The sequence below is a fragment of the Phaenicophaeus curvirostris genome, chromosome 2, assembly GCF_032191515.1.
Source record: "Phaenicophaeus curvirostris isolate KB17595 chromosome 2, BPBGC_Pcur_1.0, whole genome shotgun sequence".
Classification (NCBI taxonomy): domain Eukaryota; kingdom Metazoa; phylum Chordata; class Aves; order Cuculiformes; family Cuculidae; genus Phaenicophaeus; species Phaenicophaeus curvirostris.
Genome location: NC_091393.1, coordinates 126,899,533 through 126,917,894, shown reverse-complemented (window position 1 = coordinate 126,917,894; position 18,362 = coordinate 126,899,533). Strand labels below are relative to the sequence as shown.

The window sequence follows — 18,362 nt, the reverse complement described above, 5'->3', positions numbered from 1 at the left end:
TTTCTCAGCTGGGATCAATACCACTGCTCTTTTGTCTCTTCACCTCTTCTTTTCTGTGCTGCAGCACTGGGAGAAAGACTGGACATGTGCTCAGGGTTATAAATGAGAGGAGGGAACTGGTGATCAGATCCAAAGAAAGCTGTAGCTTTGTGGGGACAGCTACCAGCCAGGGCACCTGGACGTTCCAAGGCTCCATGGCCACCAGAATGCTTCTGAGTCGCTTCGGGGCAATTCCCTTACCTGAATTGGGAGACATCTCTCCTGTGCCTTTCACGGAGAGAGAAACTCCCCTAGAAGTCAATTCAGAGTTTGTAGGCTCCCCAGGAGCCTCTTTTTTCCTATTGAGTACAGGACTTGTCTACTAATTAATTAGCTTAAGGCTGCCTCTCCCTACCCTGGAGTCACTATTTTCAAAACTCTTGTTTCCAATTGCAGCAACTTCTGCTTTCAAAGCCGGGTGATCAGAGATAGTTCTCCAACACCCAGTTTAAATTTTCAACACCCATTGAGGCACTCAGTGTACACCTGGAAGAGGAAATAAGATTAATGTCTTCTGTGATCGGAGGAATGCAATTAATGACCTAATTTATCTAAACCTTCAGCACTTAGTACAATCTACAGGTCTAAAAGTATCAGATTAATCAGATTGCTTTGGAAACTGGTAAACATAGGAATTGCTTGTGTTTCACAATGCCAAATGAAAGCAAGTCAGTTAAATACCGCACTCATTTGGACCACTCAGGTGATAATTATGAACTGAAGCACTTTGCCTGCTGTAGACAGGCTTTCTTGTAACCCTGGAGGTGAGTGTACCCTGGCATACCTTGCTGAGTTTTGATGTGATTCTGAGACATTTCTATAAAGGTCAAATGCTCATCTCTGCCTGAACCACGTAGGGCTAAGTGAAACCAGTTTGTGAAGTCTTGTAGCATCCTACATGGATTTATAGAAAGTATTGTAGTGGGGGCTGTGAGAAATTATGTTTATACTGTTTTTCTTCTTTTCTACTTGATATAGAAAAGAGAGTGGCATTGTACACATCATAATTGCCTTGCTCTTAATAATGATGGCAGGCCTAGACAAGACTGCAGGCTCACATCATGCTTCCACCAAGGTCCTGGTGCCAAGATGTTTCTTATGCTACAATTCATGATTAATTCACTTTGGAATTTGTGTTTAAGTTACTTGCATTTCTAGGTTGTCATTTGACAACACAGTTCTGCTCTGCTCCATATTTAAAGGTGTATCTGTCAAGTCATTTAGTAAAATGTTCGGTGCTTGCTTTGCCTGCAAGAGTGTTTCAAGTCTAAAGGTTCTGTCCTGTCCCTTTAACATGAAGGCACTTCTATTTAGATCTCAACATGTGGGTTTTTTTAAATCTGAGCTCAGTTAATTATTAAAAATTAGTTCAATAATTAAGGAGATATACAGATTCATCTATTTTTCAGTACATTCGAGTGTTTCTGCTTACAGTACTTTTTTGGGGAAGATATAATTTAAATATACGGCAGCTGTTGGTCTTTCAAACCTTCTGCTCTCAAACAAATAATTTATTTACCTGTTGCACAGTCCAGTCCCAGTCACTGAAGGTTATTTTATGAAGCCTTATTATGTTTCGTCTGAAATGGGTTTGTTTTTAAGGAGAAACAAGGAACAGGGCTCTGGGCCTCCAAAGGCTGGCCTGCAGACAGACTGCAGAGACTGGGGTCTTTGTTTCAGGAACCCTCTTTAGATATTCATGATTTTCGTAGAGACCTGAATTCAGTTACTTGAATGTTAATAGAAAGGATCATTTCAGGCACTCTGAACGGTACCCAAAGTACCTACGTGGGCTGGGCAGGTAGGGTGTGGGACTTGTGTCAGACCAATGTCATTCTGGAACAGCACCTAGAGGCCAGTCGTGTGTTCAAAATTACAGGTTAGGCACCTGAAACCCACCCACAGTTTCTAGACTCAGTCAAGTCAACTTGCAGATACCAGTGGCGATGGTGACTGAGCGGCTTGGTGGGTGTTGTGCTTTTTTTCAAGCTGTTCTTCTTTGAAACTGTTGGATACTGAAGCTGGAGAACATGGAGGTTGCCTGTTTCCTTGTACTTGGAACCATGTGAGATGCAGGTCACGCTGTTACACTTGCCTTGGAAAAGTAAAAAAAAGTCAGATTTCAGGGTTGCCAGTTGTAAAGTTGTTTTGTCAAGGCTAATGGGTGATTTTGAACAGTGATGGATGATGACTGATCGAGGAACAGTGCAGATGTATGCTGGGCTCCCATCAGAACCATAGGCTGGGAACGTGTTCTTGATAAGGCAAAGAACCCGCAATTAGATCCCTTCTTACTCAAATGACCAGAAAAGCATCACTGACCAAATCCTGTGTCACTCGTGTTGCTTAAAGGGGAATCTGACCTATAAGTATCTTTCCATGTGGGAATATAAATAGGAATCAAGAAAAAAGAACCTGCTAGACATTTGTTCCCTAATGAGAATCTATAAAAAGTATTGGAAAGTGGAAGTAAATCTTACATGTACAGAGAAGTATCCCATACCACCAAAATCATCAGGAAAATGGTAAAACAAACTGTGGAATGGGAGATGGAGGGGGAGGATGGCAGGGTGCAGTAAGGAGTCAAGCAAGAAAAAGAGGGAAAAAAAATGGTGTTTGGATACTTCAAATGCTGTTCTTTTAGAACTAAGAAAAAAACAAAAAACAACAAACTTGAGAAGATGTAGAATGAAGGTCTGCACCTCTTAATGACAAGAGTTGTTGCCCAGCAGTGTTTTTGTAAGGGCTGCAGCAGCGTGTGACAGATGTACCCAATGGGGGTCGCTTGTGTGCCTGGCCGCAGATGCGCTCCAACGCGCACACCAACACACGCACACAAAGCACTGTTATAAACAAAATGTCTAGGCCTGGAGAAAGATTGTCTGCTGCTTAACATGCAGATGGCTTCTGCCCGTCATTCGCTTTTATGCGAGTCCTAAAAATTCACAAGGATCGTTCCATGAAAGAAAGTAAGTGAATAAAGATGACGAGACTGCTGCTAGGAAAAGGATGTGCTAGGGCTGATATGAAGAAGTGGGTTTTTTAGCTGGCTAAAGCTGTGTTGAGTGTGAGATCTCACAGGGACGATCTTTGAGGCTTGTGCTCGTGAATGGTGCAAGGTAGGCTTTGGCTGCGTCTACATTAGAAAACAGTGTGGCCCAGTAGGAGCAGATCTGTGCAGTGAATAAGTGCTGAAGATGCAGGGTCCACACTATGTGTGTTGTCGGGGCTACTATAGAGCCCTTCTAGTTTGTTTCCATTTGCATCTACAGTGTGTTTTATGTCCTACAGCATCTGCATTAGTTTTGTCTGAAGGTAATCCGTTTGATGTACTTTGAAACAGTTCCTTGAGGTGAACAGAAGGACTTCGTGGAAAGGATGTCTGGGAGATTTTCTTAGCTGCAAGCTGAGAAATTTCAAGTATAATTTAAGAAAAAAAAGAAGAAAGTTAATAAGCCAGAAGTATCTCAGCTAGGTTTAGATGCTTGCCAACTCATTGACACGCAGAACAGGTACTCATGTACTTCAAGATGACAGAAGATGAGGACTTGATTCTTCTTTCTCTTATTCTGCTGTGAATTACAAAATCACAGAATGGTCAGTGTTGGAAGGGATCTCTGGTGATCATCCAGTCTACCCTCGTGTTAAAGCAGGTTCACCTGCAGGAGTGTGTCCTAGGGGTTTGAATATCTCCAGAGAAGGAGACTGCACCACCTCCCTGGGCAGCCTGGTCCGGTGCCCCAGCACCCTCACAGGAAAGAAGCTTGTCCTCATGTTCGGGTGGAACTTCCTGTGCCCCAGTCTGTGCCCATTGTCCTGTCACTGGGCACCGCTGAGATGAGTCTGGCCAGATCCCTTTGACACCTGCCCTTTAGACAGTGATAAGAACTGGTAAGATCCTGTCTCAGTCTTCTCTTCTCCAGGCTAAACAGACCCAGGTCTCTCAGCCATTCCTGAACTCACTGACTTGGAGATGCTACTCCTTGTTTCTGTCTTCATGAAGGAAAGAACAGGGAATCTAGACTATAAGAAACAAGAAAGTGAAATAGGAAAAGGAGAGGAAGAGGCTTGCTTAAAATAATTTGAACACAATATATTGGATGCAACCCCTACCCTCAGTGGTTCCTGGTGTTATTACTTTTCGATAGTACAACCAGGATGGACAGTAACTTGCTGTGGGCTAAAGGTAAATTATGGTCTGATACAAAGGAGGGAAGGAAAAATATACGAAAGGTGGGTGTGTGAGGCACATGATCTCCCCTGATGGTGTTCAGTGTGTTGGATCTCACTGGACCAATCTGTTCCAAAGCCTGCTAGGGAAAAAGAAATAGTAAGAGTTGAAGCAAACTTCATGAAGTGAAGAAAGGGAGGTGAAATGGCAAAATGTTTCACTGCTGGGGCTTGTACGCAGACTTGGTAGTATGTCCGTGGAAGAGAAGGGAATCTGGGAAACTGCAATTGCAACCTTGCTGTTGCCATCCAGTGGTGACCTAAGGCTGCTGATGCAGGGGGTCTTCATCTCGCATTCATGCTGGCCCCTGTGCTCACAGTGCTTGCCAAACCTGTAACCCAGCCCCAGGGATGTTGTGTGACCTTCACATCGTCTCAACATTAAGGTTCTTGCCTGCACACTGTCATAGAGTCATAGAATCACTAGGTTGGAAAGGACCCACTGGATCAAACGAACGACTAAGGGATGATCCCAGTGAGGCGGTGTTTTCTAACTATGCTGCTCCTGGGTTTTTATGTTATTTGACTTGTTTTTTTAAAAAGAATTTTTTTTTTCCAGGCCGGATGCCCAAAGTAACTTTCACACACTTGAAATCATCAGCACGTGTTGATGACATGCGGTTGCTGCTTCAGGAACCTGTTGACTGGCAACCCGGAGATGAAATCCTGGTGGGAAGGACAGGCCTTGGAGCTGCCGAGCAGCAAGAAGAAGTGGCTGTCGTTGAGTCTGTGAACAACACGGAGCTGTACCTTAGATCACCACTCAGGTATCCCTTCAAGGGCCAAGGGGGTTTCTGTAGCAGAGTGCTAAACCAGGGGAAAATTTGGTCAAGGTGAGAATTTGCAGTTTCCCGTGGGACATAATAGCTATATAAATCCCTTTAACAAAGGTGGTCAGAGATACTTTGGTTCCTCGCTCCCCCTGAAGCCAGTGGACGTTCAATCCTGAATGCTTCTAACTATGCGAAATTCTGTCTCATAACCATGAACACAGAAACCCTTTGAAGCAGGAAACACTGATGGCCAGTACAGTGGAGCAGCCTCGGCAGAAGTGTAACAAAGGCTTTTCCTGCATAGTTAATTTCTTGAGAAAGTGCTTTTTTTTTTTTTTTTTTACAAAAAATGTAAAAAATAAAAAAAAGTAACACTTTTTTTGACTGACTTAAGAACACAGTCAATGCAAACTACTTCAGGTTAGAAATACTGCTGTATTTTCACTGAGCTGTAGTTAGACCACCCCATGCTCTCTTTGTCTTCTGCACTTGGAGATCTTGGTCAAACTGTACTTTTTATCATCACAACTTGAAGCCCCCGTGTTGAAAAGTGTTATCTGTTTGGGAGGCAACCCAGCTCTAATGTTCAAAAAGGTTAATGATATAACTTTCAGAAGTGTCTTGGCCTTGAGAAAGAAACTGCTGAAGTTTTTCACCAAAATATGTTTTGGGAAGATGCTGTTCAAAGGTTGAAATATTTTGGTGCAAACACCAAAGGAAAATTTGTGAGCGTGAGATACAGAAAGATGAAATCAAACACCAGCCAATGAAAAGCATCCCTACCCATACAGAGAGACACACTGGGTATGCCCCTGTGCATAGTGAGATAGAACTGAAACCACCTCTGAATTTGGGCATTTGGGGTCATATGGTGTCAGATGACACCATTCTTGTTATGCTTTTGTGCCGTTTTTGTGTCTCTCCTTAGGTATTCCCACAATGTTGGAGAGGGATGTGTGAATGGCCAGGGTCTGCCTTTGAGCGCTGTGGTGGCACTGATTAGTAGAATGGTTGTTGTTCAAGGAAATCTCACGACGGAAAGGATGTCCCACGTCAGAGAGTGTGCACAAGCAGGCGTTACAGGAGGTGAGGAGGACTGCTCTCATAGAAATGTTCTGAGGAGGAAAATCACTCCATTCAAATCACGTTGTGGTATCGCTGGTGACCAGTGACAGGAGCCGAGGGAATGGCAGGAAGATGTGCCAGGGGAGGGTTAGGTTGGACATTAGGAAAAGGTTCTTTCCCCAGAGGGTGGTGGAGCACTGGAGCAGGACCCAGGGAAGCAGTCACGGCGTCGTGCCTGACGTATTCCAGAAGCCTTTGGCCAAGTCCTTCAGCCCCATGGTGTGAATGTTGTGGTGTCCTGTGCAGGGACAGGAGCTGGACTCAATCATCTTTGTGGGTCCCTTACACCTCAGGACATTCTGTGATTCACTGTGTATTAGAACTCTTTCTAAATAGCAGCGTAACTTTGAGACATGCCAATGACAGGAAAGCAAGTTTATGTTCCCAAACATTGTTTGACATTGAAGTGTGAAGTCCCGGGAGCTGAACTGCTGTTCATTGTGATGTCTCAGATGTATTATTTCCACATTGTTGTTTCAAGCCATCTTGGGAAAGGCCCTTTAGTTTTGCCTGAGCCTAAGGGCGTAGAAAAGAAAGTATCTTCTGAAAACATGTTTCTGTGTATATAATATATTAAATTTTTAATTGTGTTTACTATTTAGTCACTGTAAGAAGAAGGAAAAACAAAACAGCCCAATGCTATTTGTACTCTTTCGTGTAGAATACTGAGATGTTGTTTAGTGTTCAGAAGAAAAATAACGGGTGGTGATGTCTTGTAGCATACAGTAAAGCTTATGAAACATTAGATATCACAGTTCTACTTTAGTTTTACCAGTATGAAACACCATGAAGTCTGACAGGTGGCTTCCTGATTTACACCAGCTGATGAGAGAGCAGAGTCAGACACAGTGATTATAATTTGGGAAGAGTTAAGTTATCTGGCAGCCCAGGTGTAAGGTTTCCTTCAAAAATAAAATGCCTTGGGCTTTCAGACTGTGACACAAGACTTCATTTGATATCCAGCAGCCAACTGCTTATATTACCCATGGATTTATGGTCCATTTTCTGTGGAGCTCATAAATATAAGTCTCTGAAATGTGCTAACCATTTGAGGTTTTTATTTGAGTTAAAGGATAGGAGGATTTCTCAGAGGAGTCACCAGAAGATGAGTGGGCAGTGTTTTTTTGTGGTTAATTTACCTTCTTTAAAAGAAAAATGAGCATTACTGTGTATAAGCAGGCAGTGCTGGAATTTGAACTCTTCTCTGCCCCTCTGCTGAACAAGCCTAAGTCGTGCACTTTTAGCCTGGATCCCCTCATACAGAAATATCCTAAGTGTAGACCCATAGAAGGATGCTTGCCAGGAATGCTGATTCCTTCCCTGCCTTGTGATTTACTTTCCTTGTCTTCTGACTGTGGGCAGCAACAGTTCCTCCCCATCAGCAGGGACAGTGGGGAGAGCAAGAGTTGTAAAGAAATTTCAAAGTGTTCTCATTTCAGTTTAGTTCAGTACATCCGTGCCCAATCCTCTTTTCAAGAACCTCACCCAAGGTAAATCAATGTCAAATCCATCTTCCCCGTGCATACGGCAATTTAAAATTGAACACAAGGAACTTGCCAAGGCATAAAACTGCCACAGCTTCCTGCTGGTTTTAGTGTGTGTTCCTCTAAAATTGTCCAGACTCTTAGGGAAGGAACCATGAGAACCTTTAGAGGGAATATCAAACACGCTCATCTATGGCTATTTGTCTTTGGCCCCGTGTTTAAGGTCTCTGCTGGACGTGGAGTCTCACTGAGTCGATGTGATGGATCTCATGACGTTGCCTGGGGCAGGAACACTGACCGCTCCCACTGGGTTGTATTCTAGGTGGCTCCAGGTGTCTGTACAAGCGAAGTGAGCGGCGGCTGGGGGCTCGCAACCTGGGGGCCGTCATGGTTGTGGAGGCCTTCCAGGGGGAAGAAAGCCATCTCTGGCTGGAAGGGGTCCAGTTCCACCACGTCGGCCAAGCGTTTCAGCAGCACCTCAGTGCCCTGACTGTGGCTGGCGACGCGCAGATGGCAGGTGAGACAGCTGCCCTGGACGTGGGCACGAATGATCTCAGAAGTCCACCTTTTTCTGCCCAAAGATGGAGCATATGCCCTCTGAAGCCTGCTCAGCTCTCAGGTAGTTGACAGATCGGATTGGTAAATGCCAGGAAACCTCACCTCAGTCCAAGCTCGAGTGAAACCTGATGGAGAGCTTTAAGCTGCTTTAGTTCCTTGGCATCTTTGGGCAGCTTGTTGCTAAAATAACATATCATTTTTATGCCACAGCTCTGATCTAGCCTGGTACTTCTAGCTCTGGTAATGAAAGCACTGACAGACTGTGAGGGATCCCAGAGGTGACTCAGGGCTGTTTTGTAGCATGGGCTGAGGTCTAATTCTATCACCTGAAAGTCAACGAACATATATGAGTTCTTTTGACTTTGTCATTGGTAAGTGCAAAATTTGTCTCTGTGGAAGTGGCAATGAGAGCTCTGAAGACTGGTGGTGGTGGCAGCAAGTTAGGATGGCTCAAATAATGTTTTAAGGATCCTAGATGGGACTTTCCTCTCCAGCTAACCCACACTCACACCTTCCCTGTGCCATCTTCCTCACTGAGTGAGCATCTAGTCTTCTTGGTGGCAGAAGGCAGCGCTAGCCATGATGCTGGAGCACAATGGGCACGTCATCCTGCCTGGCACCTAGACAAGGTGTACAAGATACCTGTCCTGTGGTCACTGCCCTTCCAAAACATTCATCCTCTCCTTCAATCCCACTTCAATCATCCAACTGCCTGAACTCATATCATACTTCACTCTTGGGATCCTACTTTATACTTCCACTGGATCTCTTCCTACTTCCTCGCAAGAGTGGGTCACCTCTATGCTCAGAGCTTCTCTTCCCTTCTCTGGCCATCCTGGCAACACTCACCTGTTGGCAAAGACCTGCCAGGTGAGTAAGTGTGGGTAGCTGCAATCAAGCAGTATGACAGGAGCCCAAAAGATTTGTTGCACAGCATCAAAGGATGAGAGTTAATATAAAATTCTCCCAACCATCAAGCTGCAGTGTGCATTTTGCTCACAGCACCCCTTTCTTTCCAGACTCTTATATACGTGGCTGTTGTGTTTTGGACTCCTTTGGCCAAGGGCTCCGTCTGACTGGGATCTCCAACCTTACTGTGGACAGTAATGTTTTCTACAACATTTCAGGCCATGGGCTTCTGCTGGGTAAGTGAAGCCCTATAATATCTGCTATCCTGCATATAACAGCAACAGGTGCTGATTGTCATCTGCATGAATATGTCTTTGGAGGAAGGAATGGCAGATCCTTTCCTGCACCTTGAGAGCTTTAATCACATCATCCACATTTTCTGGTATTGCGGAATCTAGAATGAATATCCCACAATTCCACATGCAGCTCCTAGCAGCTAATTCCATTTTAGCACTCACTCTGTTTCATCAGGTCAGGCTCTGCTTGATCTGGATCCCTTTTAGTTCAGTGTGCAAGTGGAAGGAGACCTTTTTGAGGAATGATTTATCCATCTTTGGAGAAGCACCATTATGCAATATTTAAGACCCCAGTTCAGCGAGGCGTTTAAGAGCATACTTACCTTTAACTTCAGTCATTTGACATAGAAGATAATGGAGTGAAAGCATATGTTAAAAGTTAAGCAGTGAGTTTAGCACTCAAATAAATTGGAGCTTGGAGCAATGAAAATGTTAAACAACAAAATATTTCTCCTAACTAACCATCAGGAGACTGACTCGCAGCATCTTCTTATGGGATCTTGTGTTTCCTGAATACATAAAGATATAGCTTGATTTTTGTTTTCCGTCAGAGATGGGATAAAAATGACTGATTTTAGATAAACAGAGTGGAGGGAGGAAGGCGCCTTCAGTCCTGATCCTGCAGTTGCGTGCACACAGCGAGTCCCTGTGCTAGATCTTGTGTAAGAAGTGATAGATTGCTATTTAAACAGAGGAGAGTGATTCTAAGCATCTTGCAGAGGAAGAGAACTGGCCCAGAGAGAGACAACGACTTGCCCAAGGTGGTGGACAAAGTCCTTGAGGCCGTGGGGAAGCAGAATGAGGTCTCCATCCTGCCGGCATGCCCTGGCTCACTTGTGCTAGGAAGTTTTCCAGCTATATTTTCCTCTTCCTTTCTTTTTTTGGGGTGTTTTTTTTTTTGGTTTTTTTTTTTTCCCCAGGAGAGGGACTGGAAGAGGGCAACAGAGTCAGCAACAACATAGTGGTTGGCCTTTCTGGGACAGAGGGTTTATCCAATGTTGAGACACTGTCACCAGCAGGGATCTACATCAGGGGTCCTGCCAACCACATCAAGGTAAGAAAGAGGCTGAGTTTCGTTTATCTGGGAGATCATATGCACAGTGTTTGCTTTCTGGCTGAGCTCTCAGAAACTGTGCTTTTGCTGGGATATGAAAACAGGCAAATATTAACAAAATAAATTATATTCATGGGCATATGTATTGTTACAGAAAATTTTACTGCACTGGAGTAGAATGAAATATTGCAGAGAGATCTTTCATCCTGGGACACTGTAAAAAGTTGGTTTATTTTCTAGTACTCTTGGATTCATAAAAACTGGAAAAAAAGTTTAGACTTGGCTTATCTAAAATACTTTCCTTCATTTGTCATTATAAAAAGAGAATCTCAGTTTTAATGGACTGATGACAAACACACTGTATTTCAGCAATATCAAATGCACCCGTGTCCAAAGTTAAAATGGCAACTTATGTACCATCCAACATTTGCATTCCAGGGTGAGGAGGAGAATACATTTGCCATCCCATGAAAATGACATTAATTTTAAAAGAAACCAAGCTTCTCTGTCCTAGATAGTGATAAAACAGAACTTTTAAAATGCTAAGGGACTAACAACCCTCGTATCAAAAAGCTGAGCTCAGTAAAAGTCTCTATTCACTAATTCTCTGATTTCTTTAGTTAATGCATTTTTGTCTTATTCAAGACACATTTCAGAATAAAGAGCCACTTTTGAGTGTTACATGAAAAAAAAAAAAGGTTTTGAGCATCTTCAATCATTTTTTCCTTCTCAACCATTTTAAGTCTGGAACTTCACTGAAACTGACCTTTCTCACCACAGCTTCAGTTGTGACAAATGCACATTTTCATGAAAAAACCAAAACCATCTTGACCCATTCTGTTGCTAAGCCACAGAAACCAACCCAATCATTAAATGTACCTGAAGACCTAATCGCCCCCTGGGCTTCTGTTCCAAGAGGAAAGAATTGCACCTAAATTTGAAGGTGAAAAAGAGACCATCGCATTTTCTTTGTTAGTATGAAGACAATAGTACTTAGGAAGAAGAAGAGGGCTTTTCTGCAGTTCCCTTAAGGGCATATTTATCATTTTTAAGGCCATCAAATATGGTTAAAAATTAGAACAACTAGGCTGAATCGCATGGGTTTCAGCTCCACTAAACACAGAGTTCTGTACTATTGTGGGCTGACCTACCCTGGAGCTGTCTGCTTGATCACCAGTGGCTCCGCTTTTGCACAGGTTTGCTGCAATTATCTCTACCTGTGAACTGACTGTGTTCACTTTTCAGCGCATTCGTTTAGCTCTCTCGGCTCGTGTGTCCTTGTAGATACACCCCAGGCTTCCTCTGTGGTTGTGTACCTGAACGTCAGGGTGAAGGTTGCTCTCTAAGGATGTGTAACTCAAGGCAGAGTAGCAGATGGCCCTTGAAGCGTTGCTGATAAACCTTGTTGTCCACAATTTTTCGGAGTGGGTGATTTGAGGCGTTGCAGCAGCAAAAGGAAAATATGAAGAAGTTGCCAAATTATGCAGCTCTTAGCTCAGCAGAAGATACAAAAGGACCATGGATACCAAGAGAAAAAGTCATGTGTTTTCCAAGCAAAGCACCTGTGTCCTCTGGACTTTCTCTTAGCACAGCAATAACCACTAAATACAGGGCATGCCAGTGCAGCAGCAGCGTTCTGATGTTATAGAGTTTCAGCACCTTTTGTCTGATCAAATGGCTCAAGAAATGGATATTGCTTTTTAGGTATTAAAATCTTAATTCAGTAGGGACATTTGGAGAATGTAATAGGAAAGAACTCATCTTCCCACTGCCTGATTTCCAGGCTGTGTCATCGAATAGAAATTTCCCTCTCTAAATTTTAATGTTGGGTGTTTGTTGGGTTTTGTGTTTGTTAGTTTTGTGTTTCCAGGTTGCCATCTTACAACTACTGGTTTTAAATTTACAGGCTGCAGTTTGTAAGCCAAGGATTAGAGCAAAGATAGGAAGAGTGCTGTAGGTCTGTACCACGTTCTGTCACCTGTGCCTGATGGGTTAAGCTTTCCACAGTGGGTCCTGCAATAATATTTCATAACTACTCAATTTACTTGGGAACCTAAATTTGCATCGGTGACTGAAGAGCTTAAATTTCCTTGAAAATCAGTGGTCTCTTAAACGGTGTTGAAACTGGGACAGAGCAGTCACTCAAACCTGAGCTTACAAAGACATTTAGAGACCCAATTCCCACTGGTTTCCATTTGACTTAAGCTCTTAAGTGCATTTGTGAATCAGGCCGTTAGATAAAATTTTATGCTAATACAGTATAAGTGAAAAATGATTTTTACAAGGTTAGGTTTTTGGGTTTTTTAAAATAAAATATGGGAGCCCTGGTTATCACCTCTTAGTGCCATAAGACAATTTCAGTAGCAGGCTGGTTTCTTGCCTTTTAAATGCCATTGGTATGAGGAACTGAGGATGCTTCTCTGATATTGGGTCTTTTGTCACTGAAGTGCATGCCCTGTGTCCTTGGTTTTCTTTTTGTGTGCAGGACAAAAATATAAGTAGGCTTTTTACCTTTTTCTCTTGGTTATCTTGTGCTTAGTGCATCTCGGACTTCTTGCAGTAACTTCCTATTTATAAACATTCAGTGCCCTTAAATCCCAGAGGCAGCGTGCAGTGCTCATGCCTAACAAGGTGCAGGCTGGGCTCAAGAAATTCAGCGTTCCCTTTCCTTTATGGTGCAGCGTTGAGGACAGGTAAACAGCTTAAGTGGATGAATGGAGTGGAGATCAGGCTGTGTTTCCTTGTGATGGTCATGCTGTTGATAAATGAGTTTGTTTCTCAGTATCAGCAAACCCAGCCATCCTCTGCAGTACCAGGGAGGTGAGGCTGCATCTGTTTGGCATCAATTGTTTCTTACCCTTTCATCTCTACCAAAGCCCTTTCTAAAACGTGCAAGGTGAGCGCATGTTGAGGGGAGCCCGTCGGGGTACTCCTTGCACCCTGCTAGGTTTGAAACCAGGGAGAGGTGCTGGGCACACTCTCTAGAACTTTAATGCCATCTTTAGGGTCGGCAGTTTGAGCCCGGGTTATCTAAAAGAAATTAATGAGATATTTACATTAGCTGTGTTGTACAGCTAAGAGACACTTAAGTCATCAGCTACTTAATTTTACTGCTCTCAACGCGTACCTCCAGGTATCTGGCATGCTCAGGGAGGCAATTTCTCTCTGGAATTTTGGTTGCACGGACATTCGTAATATACTCACTTCCACAAAAAATTGATTTCCACACAACATTCCCTGCTTGCCTAAAACCCCTGCCCTCCAGCCGCTAGCGGGTGGAATAAATATGCATTTTTTTTCCTTATGAATCATCTGTAGAGTGCGCAATTGGAGTTGCAAGTAAAATATCCTGGAAATAATGTGACTGGACTGCAGAAGGGGTTTGTTAAAAGAAAAGGATCTGTGGCTGCACTTTCTGAAACAGCAGCACTTTCACCAGGGTACAGAGAAGGCAGCGCTTTGGGTGTTGATATCTCTTTGTTGCTTGGCAGATGTTAGAGATCACGACTGCAGGGAGCACACTTGGATGGGTCAGAAGAAAGTAATTGGTATATGGAGGATTTCACCTCTAGGTCACCAGGCTCAGCTTTGATTTGGACCATCAGGGACCTAAAAGTCATTAGAGGTATAACACTGTCCAGTGACCTATGGATGGTAATGGTGGGTGTCAGTCCCAGGCTTAGAGAACAGGCTCTTCCTGTAGCTGCATGAAAGTTTATCTTAGACTCCCTGTAGAGAGCTAGGTGCCTCCAGAGGGCAATTAATCTCATCTAAGGACAGACCAGAAGAATTGTCCTCTGGGTATGCTTATTGATTGTGCTGGAAAGGGAGCCTAGGCTTACTAGCCTGGACTTCAGCATCAAGTTTTCACAGATCTAAGGTAGGTGAAAAGGGCTCATGCTCCAATGTGCACATGAAAACATCTCTTTATGGACACTATCCAAAACCAACTAAGTTTTACTGCTGTCCAGTTGAAGCAGGTTAGAGCAGGTTTTTGCCATGGAGTAGAAAGGCTCCTAACCCACTGTGTATAACCCACACAACCCACTTACTACAGACTCTGTTAAGTACAAACTCTTAATTTTAAGGTCAACCAGACCTTATGTTCACTTATTTTTCACCTCTTGCAACAATTAAAAGAATGTAACTCCATAATTCCTTTGTTAAGAGATATTGAGAACAACTTACAGCACACCTTCCCATGGTTATTCACTTGCCCTGTTAAAAAGAATCCAAATGAAGTAATTTACCACGGGTCCGAGTAAGTTCAGTTGTTCAGCCACTGATGTGTCCTGAAGACAAAATTCTCTGTTTTCTCTTGGACTGAGGTCAGTTGTTTGAGGTTCAACAAGGCCAAGTGCCAGGTCCTGCACTTTGGTCACAACAACCCCATGCAGTGCTCCAGGCTTGGGGAAGAGCAGCTGGAAAGCTGCCCATGGGAAAAGTACCTGGATGTGCTGGATGGCAGCCGCTGAATATGTGCTAGCAGTGGCGCAAGTGGCCAAGAAGGCCAAGAGCATCTTGTCCTGTTTCAGAAACACTGTGGCCAGCAGGAGCAGGGAGGTGGTTGTGCCCCTGTACTCAGCACTGGTGAGGTCATACCTGTAATTCTGGGTTCAGTTTTGGGCCCCTCACTACAGGAAGGACACTGGGGGACTGAAGTGTGTCCAGAGAAGGGAATGGAGCTGGGAAGATGCTGGAGAACAGGGATTGTGGGGAGCAGGTGAAGGAACTGGGGCTGTTTAGTCTGGAGAAGAGGAAGCTGAGGTGAGTGCTGGTCTCTTCTCCCAAGCAACAACTGTTAGGATGAGAGGAAATGGCCTCAAGTTGCACCAGGGGAGGTTTAGTTTGGCTATTAGGAGAAATTTATTTGCTGAAAGAGTGGTAGAAGCACTGGACCGGACTACCCAGAGCAGTAGTGGGGTCTCCATTCCTGAAGGTGTTCAAAAACCATTTAGATGTGTCACTTTGGGACGTAGATTAGCAGGCACAGCTGTGTTGAGCTGATGGTTGGACTGGGTGATCTTAGAGGTCTTTTCCAACCTTAATGATTTTATGACTCTAAGATTGAGGACACAGAAACAAGGTCCCAGGCTTCTACCAGCCAGACTTACCAGAAACTGAACAGCTGGGATTTTAATTTGGGATTTTCTTAAGTTTATTTTAATTCCCAGAAATTTGTGGTAGTCTTTTCTCACAGTCACTTCTGTTTCTCTGCAGGGTAACACAGTCTGTGGTGCTGGATATGGCTGTTTCTTTCATCTCTCCCCTGAGGGGCCATCCAAAATGCCTCTCCTGTCCTTCAGTGAGAACGTAGCTCATTCCTGCACAAGGTACATGGGGATTTTTGGTTCAAGAGATCAGTGCATGGCAGTGCTAATTGTGATTGCAGTGGTGAGCAGAAAAGTCTTTGCCCTTCCTTTCAGGACTTATTACTTTTTTTTTTTTAATTTTACACTTTTTCAGGGCTTTCTGTCTTGTAAGCAGGGTTCTCCTCAGAGGAGCGGAGTCAGTGTTTGACAGCAATGTGAGTGGGGCTGGTGTCCAGGGCTTGATCACAAATTGTTTTCTTAGTATTTTCAATACGATCCCAGTTGGTTGACTTGCAGCATTTCCCAGTGCTGTTAACAAGCTCCCTCACTCCATACTCTTGTTTAAATGATCCTGATGTAGTTTAAGGTGCCACATTGAACATTTTTCCTCATCAACCATTTAACAGCAAAGCACTGAAGCATGCACTTGTGTGTTGAATTGACAGCTCATTTTTAATTAGATGTTTTGAGTGGCAGAATACAGGAGGAAAGACACAATTTCTTTCTTATGTTCTTCCTTGAACATCTCCTTCAGGCCACTGTTAGAGACATGACACTGGCTTACACAGCCTGGAGTGGCGTTTCTTACCTCTAGATGCTTTATATCGAAGCATCACGAACAGTCAGCTGATAGAATTTCGTCTCTGCTTAAGAAAAGTGAGATGGAGACTGAGCATTTTGCAGTCCAGTGGGAGGAAAGATGCTGTATGTATGTCAGACGTGACACAGCAGTTGTTCCCGTAGCATCCAGGAATGGCTACTATTCACTAGAGCTTTTGTCTGCACTTCCCCAAAACAGAAACATCAGAAAAACACGACGTTTTGCTACAAGTCAGTGGACAGAGTCACCTAGATTTTGAGGAAATACGGATATTAATCTGCATTTATAATCTCTGGGGAGGTCAAACCAAGGGCTGCATTCAGGAGTGGTTACACTTGAAGTGTACAAAAAGTTGACTGAATCCAAGATCTAGAAAAGCCTTTTCTGGCCAGATTCACATCAGGCTTATCTGGAAGTGATGCTGGTTGAAAGTTCATGAGAATAGTTGGGGTGTTCTGTGGTGAACTCCTGTCAGTGGTGCCGTATGTTGGATTATAGCCCTGGAATGACTAGTTCAGAAAATACTTTTTCTGATGGTCATAATAAATTTTAAGTATGTTCTCCAGCATAATAAGGTACCTGAAATAAATAGTTACCCACCAGTTTTGATTTAGGGAGAAATGATAAAATCTTGTGCAGAGAATTTAAAGATTTAAGATTATAGGTATCAAAATGATGAACAGGAAAACTGCTGATGAATACATGCACTGTAAAGAAGTGGTATCCTTTTTTTTTTTCCTGAACAGGTATGGGTTACTGGTGTACCCAGAATATTTGCCACACAGCCCAAACAAGCGTGTTCAGTTCAGCAACTTCACAGCTTGGGGTAGCCAAGGTGGCGCACAGGTATGTTTCTCCTGTCCATCCTCTGTAGTGCTCAGGATCTTCACAGGTCTATCACCTCCATACTGAATTAATCTTTTAAGGCTGCAGGGAAGCCACAGTTACAATAAAGGCTGTTGTACCTGTATGTCTGTGTCCCTCAGCTGGAGGCTCCTGTTCTGGTGATAAAGCCAGAAACACCTGTGTGAGCTGTGCACCATCAGTGCTGTTTCCATCAATAGCTGGTTGCTCTGTCATCATTGAGCCTCTGTCATTGTAGAATCATGGAATGGTTTGGGTTGGAAGGGACCTTAAAGCCCATCCAGTTCCAACCCCCTGCCATGGGCAGGGACACCTCCCACTGGATCATGCAGCCAAAAAAGTGATCCCAATGGATCCGAGTAATTCGTAAATACTGCAGTTGATAGAGGATCTGTTACTTCCATAAAGTTAATGTTTTCCACAGGAAGATTTTAATCTTTGTTAAAAATGTGCACTTTTTTTTGTCTGAATTTTTCTAACTTCACTTTCCTGCTATTGTATCTCACTGCCACTTAATCTGATTAAAAAAAAACCCCACACCATCCTTTATTACCTGAGAATTTCTTTTAATATGAATGCTTGAGGCTGTGATCCTCTTAACCCCCATGTGATGACCTGCACAGACTGTGTGTCTTTCTCTGTAGGGCACGTTTTACAGTCTAACCCATCCTATGGCCTCTGCTTTTGAAGGTGTCCAATTTTTCACACTAGGGGATTCTATTTCTGGCAGAGTTTATTTGTGGGAAAAAAATAACAACCATGTTTTTCCATACATTTTTGTGGTTTTCTCTGCCTGACTTGTACATAACATTAACGACCAAGTGTATTTTGCTTCTTTCCATGGGCTCCCTCTAGGAACAGTGTTTTTGCTGTCAGGTGTCTGTAAGCAGTCCCTCTGCTTATTTTCATAGAATCATGGAATGATTTGGGTCAGAGGGACCTCAAAGCTCATCCAGTCCCACCCCTGCCGTGGGCAGGGCCACCTCCCACTGGATCAGGGGCTCCAAGCCCCATCCAGCCTGGCCTTGAACCCCTTCATGGATGGGGCAGCCACCACTGCTCTGGGCAACCTTGGCCAGGGCCTCCCCACCCTCACAGGAGAATATTTCTTCCTAAG

General features: G+C 43.7%; 1 protein-coding gene across 1 annotated transcript in view; it reads left to right on the top strand.

Moving 5' to 3' along the window:
• The window catches only part of PKHD1 (PKHD1 ciliary IPT domain containing fibrocystin/polyductin), a 244,371-nt gene that overhangs the window by 106,841 nt on the left and 119,168 nt on the right, over nt 1-18,362 (top strand). Inside the window, exons 37-43 of the mRNA XM_069850843.1 lie at nt 4,829-5,036; nt 5,971-6,128; nt 7,974-8,168; nt 9,229-9,354; nt 10,335-10,468; nt 15,689-15,801; nt 17,128-17,227. Of these exons, the coding sequence (XP_069706944.1) occupies nt 4,829-5,036; nt 5,971-6,128; nt 7,974-8,168; nt 9,229-9,354; nt 10,335-10,468; nt 15,689-15,801; nt 17,128-17,227 (1,034 nt within the window). The remainder of the gene's footprint in view (nt 1-4,828; nt 5,037-5,970; nt 6,129-7,973; nt 8,169-9,228; nt 9,355-10,334; nt 10,469-15,688; nt 15,802-17,127; nt 17,228-18,362) is intronic.